The sequence below is a fragment of the Chiloscyllium plagiosum genome, unplaced genomic scaffold (genome assembly GCF_037043375.1).
Source record: "Chiloscyllium plagiosum isolate Xiang-an unplaced genomic scaffold, Cpla_swu_hap1 HiC_scaffold_15, whole genome shotgun sequence".
Taxonomy (NCBI): Eukaryota; Metazoa; Chordata; class Chondrichthyes; order Orectolobiformes; family Hemiscylliidae; genus Chiloscyllium; species Chiloscyllium plagiosum.
Genome location: NW_028270153.1, coordinates 56,368,694 through 56,382,848, shown reverse-complemented (window position 1 = coordinate 56,382,848; position 14,155 = coordinate 56,368,694). Strand labels below are relative to the sequence as shown.

The following is a 14,155-nucleotide window of genomic DNA, read 5'->3' as shown; positions in this document are numbered from 1 at the left end:
AAGGAAAACACACTTTATTCATGCACTGTCGTTTAAAATGAAATAAAAGAAAGCTAAAATTGGAATAACAATAGGAGCTATTGGAAAACTTAGCCAAATAATGGGTTATTTAACTACTAAACAATAACGTTCCAATATGGTAACATCCCATAAACACACCTTAGGCAAATTCATTGAAATATATATCTCAGATGCAGTTTTCCAGTCCAGGAGGAAAATCAAGAGAAAACAGAAAGAGAGGAGCAGGGAGAGATGTACTGCAGCTTCCAAACCCAGTTTCAAGACTCCAGCAACTGCTACTAAAAAAACCTAAAAATCCTGTTTCTTTGGGAGCTTGGCCCCACCTATTCAGACTGCTTCTATTGTTCCAATTTCAGGAGGAAAACCAAAGGCCTCTCGAGCTGTTTATTTTATGGGCTTTGCAGCAGATTGCTTGTCTCTTCTGTCTCAACCTCTTTTTTTTTCTTAAAACCGAAAGACAAAATACACCTCTTAAAGCCATAGTATGATCACAAGTTTCATATCAGAAAATGACAGAGATTAATTGACAACCTTGTTGTCGAGTGTTCAGGAATGAGAATCCTGTAATTCTCCCTTCCTAGCCAAGGTTATAACAGGTTGTTCTGATATATAATGCACATTTCGTTAACATACATTTGCTATAATGCGATTAGTGAATTCGGGACACTGTTTCTAAATCACCAAGTTTTAAAGCATGTAATGGTTGTTATGCGACTCCAGCCCCATTAGTTTAAGTGATGCTGCTATTACATGATTTTCTTAGAACACAGGATTACACGAGAATGGAACTACCACAGTAAAGCAGAATTGACTGTACTGCTAACTTAGACCTTAAATTATGTTATGGATTTCAAGTTCACATGTTTGAACTCCCCAGATGCATGAAGACTGACAGTGAGCATGGTGCAATATGTGCAGTCTGTCACTAAATAACCAACCATAAGCATAGGTCAGAGCTGATACTTGTAAATCTTGCTGATGGGACAAAATACTTGCAAACAAAATCTTGGCAGCCTAATTGATATTAGTTAAGTGAGTTATTTGTCATCATTCACGACATTAAAGTAATTTGATTTCATTATATTATATAAACAGTTCTCCGTTTGTGGAGGAAGGTGGCTTGATTGTTTGATTAACACTGCTTTGATTCACTTTAAAAATAATTCTTGTCTATTCTTGCTTAACCAAGCCCAGAAACCTTGATAAATCCACCTCTTTTAAAAAAAGCTGCTTTAAAATTTGGTGAAAATATAGAGTACACATTTTATTATCTGGGCTATATTTTATGGTTAACAGTTTTATTTTTAACATTTTGAGTTTTAATTTTCCAAGCCTACAAAATGTATGCTGGAAAGATTCAGGTATCACGAGAAGAAAGTTTTTTTTAATGGTTCAATGACTCTTCTTCAGTTTATGTAAAGTTGCTGATATTTCCATCTCCATGGTGTGTTTTTATTATGTTGCAATATGGTAATAATCCTGCTTTTCAGATATGGCCTCTGCAGTGTGCTGTAGCACACACTTTTATTGCTGTCAATCTATTGATATTGTTTTATTTTACTAAGATCGCAGTAAGTCATGATGGACAGATCCAATACGTGCCAATCACTGACCAGCAAATAGTGACACAAGCTGAGCTAGAAGCTGCTGCACACTCTGCTGTGACAGGTAAGCAGCTACCATGATTGATCCTGGTGAGAGGCAATAATATTTGGTGCTATTCAAAACTGTGGACCTGGTCATCGTGTAGGTTCACACAAGAATAGATTCACTCAGATACTGAAGGTGTTGCAATTTCAGTAACAAGATCAGTTGCTAAATACAATGCACTCTCTTGTGTTATCAATATATTTCTGCTTTTTAACAATTGATGCCTGAGTATTATTGATAATCTATTTCTTAAGAGCATTTTTAAAACTAGTGTCTTCATCTTGATAGGTAGCTGCTGGACATTTCTCCATTCCCTTTTCCTTCAAAAAGCCCTTTGACATGCCTCAAACCTTCTCAGCAAAATAGATTCAGAGGATAATTTATTTGATAAGTTGTTTATTTTTAAAACCTGAGAAATGTTCTATTCTTACTAGTTCTTTTAATTATTTAGTTACTTAGTTTGGAGGTGGGGAAGGTACTTAGTCCAGGAGTATTGTAGTGGGTGGGATCTTGCCAGTTTGCCCCCCCACTCTGATTGATTAAGTGATGGGAAGATCTGTAGATGGCTTGCTCAACCCTCCAATAATTCAGGCCCTTTATTGGGCAATTAGTGCATAATTAATTGCCACATCTTTTTATTTTGGCGCAGCAAGTAGGCAAATCAATTGGTAGGGGCCCAGAGGGGCAGAAGGATTGTGGCAAAGTGGTTGCAACATTCAAAGGCCCTCATTCAAAGGCACTGTGACTGGCATCAGAAGGGCTGGTGCGAGTATCAGTTGAAACTAAAACATCTCATCTCATCTCTCCTCCCCTACAACTGTCATCCAAATCCCCTTGTGTTATTATTCTCACATATCTCCAGGGATCACTTATCTGGGCTTTGGGTGGCTGTCTTTCCTGCAGTAACCATTGCCACCCAGTGGCATTGCTCAGCAAATGACTTGGCCTCTGGCAGGTAGGGTGTTCCACGTTCAGTGTTCTGATCCTGTGGAAAACCTGGCAATGGTCTCTTGCAACTGCTTGATTGGCACATAACACCAATGAATGTTTCCAGGTGGAGGCAATACAGGTGTCGTGTGGGTCCTCCAGCCGATGACTGACTGAGACCGCATTGAGTCTGACTGTGGAATAGATGTACTATGTGTATAAAATCAAAGTCTGGGACAGTCTATATTTTTCATTGCTGGGCCCAATATATTAAGTGCTTAATCCACCTAACTAGGCAGTTCCTTCTTTGAATTCCTGTGAAGGTGCCGCATTGTTGAAGATATTATATTTCAGAATTGTTGTTAAATAGAGGTGCCCAGTGTCTCCTCCAGGTAAATATAAAATTTGAATTACATCTAGGCTTCAATTATTGAAATCCATCAATCGATCGACACCACCTCTAAGCCAAGGATGTATAAATAAGCAACTTACATAATTTCTGAAACTGAACATGTACTCTTTTACAAAAAAGTTCTAACTAATTACTAATAGATCACATATTAAAAAGAGATAGAACTCCAGTTCAAATTATGTTCTTAAGTTTTTCTTCCCCTTTGTAATAGAAAGGAGTTGGTTTCTCTTCACTTTATTTGCTTTTAAAACAGTAAAAGGAAGGGCAGATTTGCACCTTGTATATTTAGTTGAAAGAAAATGACAGCTTTGTGTGCCACTTTAAGATCAGTTCTGAATTCTATCTTTTTGAAGGTTTATTAACCGTACTAAAGATTGATTTTTTTTTTTTGAATGGTCCGCTAATAATTTGTCTTTCTCCATAGCTGTAGCAGATGCTGCCATTGCTCAGGTCCAAGGGATCTACGCAACTGAGGCTACGGAAGAACAAATACAGCAACTTCAGCAACAAGCAATCCAATATGAGATGGCGCAAGCTGAGGTCATTGCATACTCTGAAGACTAAAACAATGCGAGTGGCAGCAGCAGAAGATGACTCGAGCACTTTTTAAAAAAAAATTTTAGTAAGAGAGGGGTACATTGAGGACGAGAGACAGACAAATGACTGATCTCCTTTCCCTGCCTTGTAATACTTTTGGTTTGCTTCTTAGATTATCCTGAATACTTGCATGAAATGAACTGAAACGAAAAATAGCACATTTGTACTTTTTAATTCCCCCTCTTTCACTTTGTCTATCCACCCATATCCCCAACTTGTAAACAGGACTTCGGTCCAACTATTAACTAATTTGAAAATCACTTGCTAATGAATCCTCAGAAATGGCCCCCATTTTCAAATCCCCTTTTTTTGATAGTTATTAAAAGGTTCAGCACAATGTTTAACAGCTGAGGAACCAATGTGTAAAAAAAAAAAGTAAGGTTCCTGATTTTGACAAATGTTATGTGAACAGATCTATACATGACTTATATTTATGTTTATGTATATAGAATATATACAAAAATATTATGTATAGATTATTGAATTCCTACAGGTGAATTATAAGGCAATGACCTAAGTTGAGGAATTTAGTTGCTAGATCATTGCCTCTTGTTTTCCATTTTAATATATAGCAGATATTGAATTTCAAAAAAAACTTAACATTGCAGTAATCTAGTCTGTGATGTGGAATTTTGTTTTCAAGGTGAAAGAACAAAATGTTCTTGCTATTTTGTCTTTCCTTCTGTTTTTATATGTCGGGAATCTGAAATTGTATTGGATCACGTGATAGGATGTGTAATAACTTTTCTGGGGAGCAAAACACCCTATTTGAAAAATTTTATGTTTGGTGCGTATTGAAATCAAGTTTAAAATGTTTGAAGGAATTCTCCCTCTCCACCTTATCCCCTAATAAATAGGTGTGTAATGGTACTGACTAGGAGGAAATTCAACTGTAAGAACCAGGAAATGTTCAGCTTCAACCCAACTCACCGTTAAGCTGGCTGATTTCAGCTCTCCCATCAATTGAGTCATTAATTCTGGTCCCTATTGTTGTGATTAACTTAGCACCAGTAATGAAACTTTTGACAGGAAAACAGTTTATTGGGAGCCTTTTCACCCATTATAAATATCTAGATATAGCCCTGTTGCGAAAAGAACCAGGAAGCGTATCTGTAATAGGGTTACATCTTCATAACAGTACAAAGTTTATTTTCTCCTGGACTGAATTTTAAAGACTTTTCATTTGTTGAAAGCCTAGTTTGTACCATATCAGGGAATCAAAGCTGAATTGGAAGCTGATGTCTCCAGGTTTATCTAATTAATAGTTCCTGGGTTGCATAAAGAGCCTGTCAAGTTCAGTAATGCTCACTGCATGCAACTTTCTTTGTTCGACTATCCATATGGTTTCTTTCATAATGCTGGAATCAATAATCCATCACTACAACCTGCCACTGGTCAGTTTTTGCATTTTCCCATGAACGCATCCTGCTAATCTTGCAAAATTAAGCTGTACATACAGTATTGTACATAGAATAATTTATTACATAGGATGAGATATTTTGCTTACCAAATGGCATAAAATGATTACAGTTGACTCTTATTACCTCGACTACAATGGATTCTACTTTTGCTGTCTATGTCAATTGTGGTTACTGTTTGTTTACTGAGACCTTATTCTCTTCAATACATTGCATTCATTTTGTAATCATACATTCTCACTTTATTTTTCTAGGAAGTGTTTCTACTTGTACATTTTCCCTGTCATTATACTAATGCTTATGCATGGTTGTGAAGCACTTTTAAAAGTATTGGTATGAAAGCATAAAACAGTAATGGTTGCAAATCTCGTCGTAAGCATGGTGAAGTGAGGAGATGTAATACCATTCCTGATAGTCTGAACACCATATGGGCTTCCCATTTGATGTAGTACATCTCCAGTCTAGGACAAAATCTCATTTTAAAAAACGTGCTCAGTTCTGTTGGACTTGCTGAGGACTTCCCAATTATATATTGTTGTGATAGCCCCATCTTCCAAAGCTTGAGAATTGACTGATTGTATGGCAGATTACTGCTATTTTGTGCTAGCAGTACTGGGGCTGTGTCGAAGGTGAACTCAGCCAGAAATGGTCTAAATCCAAGCTCCATTCAATATCTGTAGAATTTGCTATTCTTCCTACCCTCACCCTTGAGTTCGATTATCCATATGGTTTCTTTCATAATGCTGGAATCAATAATCCATCACTACAACCTGCCACTGGTCAGTTTTTGCATTTTCCCATGAACGCATCCTGCTAATCTTGCAAAATTAAACTGTACATACAGTATTGTACATAGAATAATTTATTACATAGGATGAGATATTTTGCTTCTATCTTGCTTCTCGATGACAAATGTAATTATTTAATCACTAGACAAAATGGTTGGGTGAGCAAACTAAATTCATTTCACTTGGTTTATTGTGAAATTCACTGTCTACATCTGCTATTATCCCTTACAATGACTAAATACATTTTGTGCTAACTAGCTAAACATAGCAATAAACAAAGTCTACTATTTGAGACATGACTTTTTTAAAAGTTAGAATTACTTTGATAATTGGTCCCTATGGGTACCACTGAAATAAGCAGAGCTAAGGAAAAAATGTGCTGAGGGAGTTAGAGCAGCTAGTAACTGAAATACAATACAGAATCACAAAAGATGGTAACCTCTAGATTATCATCTGACTCATGAACAAATTGGCATGGAGTAAATGCGATCAGAGTTGAGACGTGTGGCTCAAAGATTAGTGGTGAAGAAATAAGTTTTGGTTCATGGGGCACTAGGAAAAGTGTGAGCGATTACCATCTTTATCGAATTGTACTAGAGAGAGTGTACTGGCAAATAGTTTAACTGGGATTGTAGACAGGGCTTTAAGCTAAATAGTCAGGATGGTGAACAGAAGTCAGGAAACAATGCCAGTGAATCAGTCTACCTTTCATCATTGCAAAGTGCTAAAAAAAATTTAGGAAATCATAATACAACTCAGCAGAGTCAGCATGGTTTGTGAAAATGACATTGTCATGGACATATTGGAGTTCTTGCAAAGATGTAATGATGTAAATTGAGTCAATGTATTTCCAAAAGACATTCAGTACAGAAAATTCTAGGTCAGTGCAAAATTTGTGAACTCTGTAATAGGGGTAATCTATTAGCATGGGTAGAAAATTCGCTAAATAATAGGACATAGTCAAGATCAGTGGATCATTGCTCTAATGAAGTGCTGCAGGAATCAGAGCTGGGTCTTCAACTATTTATAATCTGTATTAATGAGTCAAAAAGTGTGGTGCTGGAAATGAAAGCAGGTCAGGCAGCATCCAAGGAGCAGGAGTGTCGATGTTTCAGGCATAAGCCCTTCATCAGGAATGTCAACTCTCCTGCTCTTTGGATGCTGCCTGACCTCCTGAGCTTTCTCGACTCTGATTCTGCCACATATTTTGACTCTGACAGTCCAGCACTTTCTCATAATCTGTATTAATGATTTGGATACAAGGATTGACTGTGTATTGTAGACACATTTGCTGACAATACAAAAATAGACAGGAGTACAAATTGTGACAAAGGCACAGTTTGCAAAAGAATATAGACAGGTTAAGTGAACAGGGCAACTGGTTTCTAATGTGCAAAAATAAGAGGCAGGAAGAAAAGAAAAACAATACATACAGGAGAATCTGTGTCCTTGGATTGACTCTCAAAAAATGTAATGTAGATACAGCAAGTAATTAAAAAAACAATCTTGCCTTTTATTGAAAGAGGAATAGAATATAACAGTAAGCAGGTCTTGCTGAAACTTTACAAAATGAGCCTGCACTTGGAGTAGTTATGCCCATTATTTGGTCTCCTTACTTGAGGAATATGTTTGTTTTGCAAGCAGTTCAAAGACGTTTGACATGCTGATTTTCAGGATGGAGTTGCCTCATGATGTATTGCCCTCATTCCAAGTCCAAGACTTGGACCTGAAAGTTGATCAATTTGTTTCACCATTCACTGCCAGATCTGGTGGGATGACCTAAAGTAGTATCCTGTTCAGCTCTTGTCTTCCCTATCCCAAGTTCATCTGGAATGCAAATAATTTCCTTGTCCTCCTTTCAAAATTAATATTTCAAACTTCTTTCCCTGCCTCCTTTCACCCTTGCCTTCAATTTGTGCAATCTGCATTATGTTGAGGGTGTATTGGATGTTGATGAAGCCTCTTCTAGAGTACTGTGTCCAACTCTGGTCTCCCTGTTAGGGGAAGGATATTATTAAGCTGGAGAGGGTTCAGGAGAGATTTACAAGGATGTTGGCAGGAATGGAGGGTTTGAGTTGATAAGGAGAGACTTGATAGGCTAGGATTTTTTTTCACGAGCTGACAGAGATGTAGCAGGAAGTGGTTGGCACGGTGGCTCAGTTGTTAGCACTGCTGCCTCACAGCACCAGGCACTCTGGTTTGATTCCTGCCTCGGGCAACTGTCTGTGTGAAGTTTGAAGATTCTCCTGCATCTGCATGGGTTTCCTCCGGGTGCTCCAGTCTCCTCCCACAATCAAAAAATGTGCAGGCCAGGTGATTTGGTTATGCTAAATTGCCCATCGTATTAGGTGCATTAGTTGGGTAAATATAAGGTGGGGGCATGGGTCTGGGTGGGTTGGTCTTTGGAGGGTCGGTATAGACTTGTTGGGCAGAAGGGCCTGTTTCCATTCTGTAGGATATCTAATCTCTCAAGTTTGAGGTGTGATCTTCTAGATCTTTATCAAGGTATAGATAAGATGAATGGCAGGTACTTTTTCCCTAAGATGGGCGATTTTGAGACTAGGATGCATATTTTAAAGGTGAGAGGAGAAAGGATTTAAAGACATGAGGGGCAATTTTTTTTTATAGTGTGGTTCATGTGTGGAACTTCCAGAGGAATTATTGGATGTGGATACAGTTACAATGTTTATAAGACATTTAGATAAGTACATGAAAAGAAAGGGATATTGGCGAAGTGCAGACAGGTGGGACGGGTTTAGTTTCGTTTTATGATCATTCTGGACTGAAGGGCCTGTTTCTGTGCTGTATAACTCAGTTGTCTCTCTATGATTAAGACTCTTGTTAACTGTGTCTGCTGCTTCATCCTTTTCCCAGTCCTCCAAGACATACTGTTTCTGAATCTCCTCACTGCCTAATTCTTCTTCTTCTCCTTTCTTCCTCATATCCTTGGAGTTCATCTAGTCATAAAACCCACTACCTATTCTCTCAACCCTATTCCCACCAAACTGTCGGTCATCTTTCTCAAAGTGGAGCTGATGTTGTAGAGGTTGTTCTTTATCGTTGTCCCTCATCTCAACAATCCTGCCCTTGATCCCTTTCCTCCTCAGGCAAAGTGACCAGAAAACATAATTAATTATTGGGTATATTGGTTGAGTTTTTTTTGCTCTTTTTGTATCATTTTTAGACTGGGCACTTTGGAGGTGAGCAACCTGGTTAAAGTTGATCAGAAGATTTTGACAAACAGTTTTTGTACTGCTGAGTTAATTTGGGGTGACAGGCAGGACTGGAGTCAGCAACAGTCAAGAATATTAACCAGGCTGCCCATTTCTCTCTCTTTTCACCAATTATGCCTGCTGGGAGAGCTGCATTTTCCAATGTCCAGGAAAGAGTGGAATAACTAGGAAGGCTGTTCTGCAGGGCACCTACCAATGGGTATTCATCATACAAAATAGAAAATATTGAGCTACTGAGTTGCTTATTATTACAACATATAATGCTGAAAATGCATCTCTATTCATTTAGAATTCATTAAACACAGCGTTCTACAGGTTCATGAGGCAACTGTTTTGGTCTTTAGTGACCAATAATTTGTTTAGTAGCAGAAGATGCCTTGTTCACTGGAAACATTCAATGCTTTTACTGACCTTCAATTAGGACCACAATTGAATCCAGTCAATTGTACCTACCATTTAAACCTCTTCAAACAGATGAACTCTCTTTTGTGAGCAATTTCCTGGACCTTTGCTATTTTGTCTGCCCTTTGATAGGGTGGTCCTTGGGATTCATGCTGAGTTTTACACTGAATGGTAGAAATTAAATCTCTTGCATTTGAGCAGTGTAATTGTTGTCCCACTGTTTCATCTGCCATGCACATCCAAAGTACTTTCCATTATGTACATGCTCAGAGTCTAGACATGTCTCTTCCAGCAATTTAGGTGATCGGCGTGCAATTCTATTTCCACTTACATTCTTACTCTACATTTTGTGTATTTATACAAAAGTGTATTGTTATTTCGGTCTTAAATAAGATCCAAGTCTTGAGACCATCTGCAGGAGGTTTGGAAAAGCAATCAGCCAAGGTAAATTGTTAAATACGATTTTTGTTTCATGTATGCTTAAACTTCTTATGGGAGGACAGTTAGGTTAAAACATTTGAAGAGGATACTGGGTGCATGTGACCCTACTATTAAATTCTATACATGCTTAACAAGTCCCAGGTCTCGAGTACAAATTCTCCCATCTGTACCTCTCTTCCTGATTTTCAAAATTCGAGGAGTTTGAAGAAGATATAGACTGTAAGCTCTGAAGCTTGTAGATTCCTTTAGAGAATATCATGTTAAATTGTATTTATAATGGCTTTATTCTATGACTTCAGTTAAATATTTTGCTTATACAAACTCGTTTATTCAGCTGTGACTTTCACCTTTTTTTAATAGTTTCAGCTTCCTTGACATGATAGCGCTCAAAATTCTTCATTTTTTCAACAGTGACTACATTTCTTACATTTCATTAACTTTGTAGTGCCTTGGGATATGCTGAGGTAATAGAAGGTGCTATCAAGGTATTCGAGAAGGGTTTGGTTATGGTGTTATCATGCTGCTAATGTACTGTTTCTGACACCACTGGGTGGCGCAATAGATCACATTACGGTCCAATCTTCCAATTTCAAGATTATACAAGACTGGAGACCCCCACCGAGGCCTCTGAAATCCCAACACTCTGACTACATATGATTGCAGGTTTTACATCCCATGCAATGGGCAATTACCTGGTGTTTGAAACCCTCCAAAAAAGTCCCCAACTCTGAGTTAAGAGCCTGAGACTTCAGTTCGGGATTACTTTAATCTTTAGCCAGGAAAGATTTGAGATGTTAAAACCTATTATTTCATTGCTAATTAATAAGCTGGCACCCCAGTCACTCCCTCTGACAAACCCTCTGGACCAATTAATACCCAACATCCTAACTCCTAATATTCAACCTATCACCTACCCCCATCACCTAAGCACACCACACATACCCCTGACACATAACTTCCCCCTACCCTATCTTGTACTTACCTGCAACCTGTTCCCTTCATCCACCTGGCACCCTACTCCCATCAACTTACCTTCTTTCTGTGGCCATGAGAGGCTTTGGGGCCTTTTTAAAGTGTGTTCAATTATTGTGATGTGGCAACTATCTCTGTAAAAGGAGAGAATGGTTTTCCCAGCAAACCTTTTCAGTTCCAGCACATTTTGTTACACCAAGGATCTGTTGTGATGGGTCCTGCACCATTTGGAAAATATCCTCAGAAGGTAGGTGGGGGCAATGTTCAGTCTGACCGCTGTTGGAAAAAGGGATTGGGACCCAGATCAGAAGATTCAGGCCATCTGTTCATCCAAGTCTAAAGGTTGAATTTTTACTATGGTCTTTGGGATGAGAAACCAGTGCTGAGCCCACAATTGTTGGCAGCAGAACATAGAACATAGAACAATACAGCACAGAACAGGCCCTTCGGCCCACGATGTTGTGCCGAACTTCTAACCTAGATTAAGTACCCATCCATGTACCTATCCAAATGCCGCTTAAAGGTCGCCAATGATTCCGACTCTACCACTCCCACGGGCAGCGCATTCCATGCCCCCACCACTCTCTGGGTAAAGAACCCACCCCTGACATCTCCCCTATACCTTCCACCCTTCACCTTAAATTTATGTCCCCTTGTAACACTCTGTTGTACCCGGGGAAAAAGTTTCTGACTGTCTACTCTATCTATTCCTCTGATCATCTTATAAACCTCTATCAAGTCACCCCTCATCCTTCGCCGTTCCAACGAGAAAAGGCCGAGAACTCTCAACCTATCCTCGTACGACTTCCTCTCCATTCCAGGCAACATCCTGGTAAATCTTCTCTGCACCCTCTCCAAAGCTTCCACATCTTTCCTAAAGTGAGGCAACCAGAACTGCACACAGTACTCCAACTGTGGCCTAACCAAAGTCCTGTACAGCTGCAACATCACTTCACGACTCTTGAATTCAATCCCTCTGCTAATGAACGATAATACTCCATAGGCCTTCTTACAAACTCTATCCACCTGAGTGGCAACCTTCAAAGATCTATGTACATAGACCCCAAGATCCCTCTGTTCCTCCACCTGACTAAGAACCCTACCATTAACCCTGTATTCCGCATTCTTATTTGTTCTTCCAAAATGGACAACCTCACACTTGGCAGGGTTGAACTCCATCTGCCACTCCTCAGCCCAGCTCTGCATCATATCTAAGAACTCACTCAGTTACTTTAGCATAAGCTGCCTCCTAACTGGTCGCTATTGGACCCAGTGCCCCATTACATATGGTAAATAGGCTCCTGATGCTATAGGCTCAATCGGTGGTCAGGGATGCTACTGGCACAGGTGGACATAGCCCATGCAGGTTTGAGCTCCTGGGCACCTCCATGTCTAAATACCAGTGGTTCCAGAGCAGGAGGGGAACCTCCCATCAGGGTGATCCTTGGGGGTCATAAGCCTTCTTTGCTGCTAATCTGCCATGGCTGTTTTTGGGTTATAAAGCCTCTAGTACCAATTGCCCTCCCCTCACCCCACAGCACAGCATTCATGATCTTTCTACACAATGGGGAGAGGGGGCAGGTCATCTGCCATTCGTAAAAGGCCAGCAAACCTGTAAAATGGCCTCCTAAATGTATCAATTCACAAGAAAAGATTTACAAGGATGTTGCCAGGGTTGGAGGATTTGAGCTGCAGGGACAGGCTGAATAGATTGGGGCTGTTTTCCCTGGAGCATTGGAGGCTGAGAAATGACCTTATAGATGTTTATAAAATCATGAGGGGCATAAATAGGGTAAATAGACAAAGTCTTTTCCATGGGATAGGGGAGTCCAAAGCTAGAGGGAATAGGTTTCAGATGAGAGGGGAAAGATTTGAAAGGGACCTAATGGGCAGCTTTTTTAACTCCGAGGTGGTGCGTGTATAAAATAAACTGGTAGAATCACGATGTCTGGATGGGTGAATGGGAAGGGTTTAGAGGAATATGGGCCAAATACTGGCAAATAGGACTAGATTAATTTAGGGTATCTGGCTGGCAAGGACGGGTTGGACCAAAGGGTCTGTTTCCATGCTGTATATATCTGGCTTCAACTTGGTGGTTACGCTATGATGCAGCCTGCAACTGGGAAACTTCCCTTGGGGCAGACTGCTTAGAAGGAACTGTATGCACATGGCTCCTGGCTGTTGTAACAACAAAGCATCGCCTGACCCCAGCCCTTCCATACCCCTCAACGTTGAAATGGTGAAATTCTTACTGAAATGTCTCGACTATAAGGATCTCTTTTTGTTTTAAGAGGACATTGGGCTGACTCAACCCGTATAAAACATAATCTACACAAACTTGTAAAAACATTTCATACTAAATTGATTTAAAATCACTCTGAAATCACAAGGTTACTGTGGGCAACAGAAAGTAGATGAATGTGCAATGTACTGAAACTCATTATTGGGGCATAAGAGTGATTCACCAAATCTATTCATGATGCATAGGACTGGGCACCAGAAATAGAAAACTTGCTTCCTTTAGTAGATCAAATGGTTATGACGGGGATTTGATTTGTACAACCAAGCCTCAAGTTCAATGTCGAGTTCTGTTCCTGTTGAGTTCGGGTCAACAACAATGATGCTACAAGGTAGCCTCAGTGCCTCTAAATTGAGTTGGGGGGGGGGAGGGTGGAGGAAGAAAATCAACCATGCTTTGCATTTCTAATTAGTATCCAGAAACACTCTACTGGACATTTGTGATATCCCCAACAGTTGAGTAGCCTTCTTTAAACTCAGAGGCTAATTCTTGTGGAATTGCACTGCCGAAAGTTCACACTTTTTTTCTCTCAGAGAGAGAAAAATAAGAATTGGAGGAAGTGGAAAGAAAAACAAAGTTGAAAATTTTGATGGAGTTCAATTGTCCATGGTAATAAATTGTATAGTTTGAGGTGAAGTCTCTAACAATACACTCCATTTTGTAATTACCAAAGGCCAGTGTGGTCAGCCTACCTTGATACCTAGTCAGTAAGCAGATGCTTGCTCAGCTGAAGTAATGACAATTAATTCCACTACCATTCAATTTAAAAAATCAAGACGATTAGGCAAAGTTAAAGCCTTGATTCCAAACCAAGTGATCCTCGTTTCCAAAATAAAAGGGGAGTTGTATTGCGATGGTAGTGTCCCCACATCTGAGCCAGGAGGCTGGGTTCAATTCCCACATTCTCCAAATTTGTGTAATAATGTCCCTGTACAAATATATAAAAAAAAACAGATGTTCTTGTGTCACAGTGGTATCCCTACCTTTGAGCCAGG

The 14,155-nt window shown here is 39.5% G+C and overlaps 1 protein-coding gene across 2 annotated transcripts in view; it reads left to right on the top strand.

The window, feature by feature from the left end:
* znf335 (zinc finger protein 335) overlaps positions 1 to 6,100 on the top strand; it is a 69,961-nt gene extending 63,861 nt beyond the window's left edge. For both annotated transcript variants that reach the window (XM_087994963.1, XM_087994964.1), the window contains exons 27-28: positions 1,587 to 1,689; positions 3,435 to 6,100. In XM_087994963.1, coding sequence (XP_087851089.1) covers positions 1,587 to 1,689; positions 3,435 to 3,574 — 243 coding nt within the window. In that variant the 3' untranslated portion in view covers positions 3,575 to 6,100. The remainder of the gene's footprint in view (positions 1 to 1,586; positions 1,690 to 3,434) is intronic.
* The last annotated feature ends 8,055 nt before the right edge of the window (positions 6,101 to 14,155 follow it).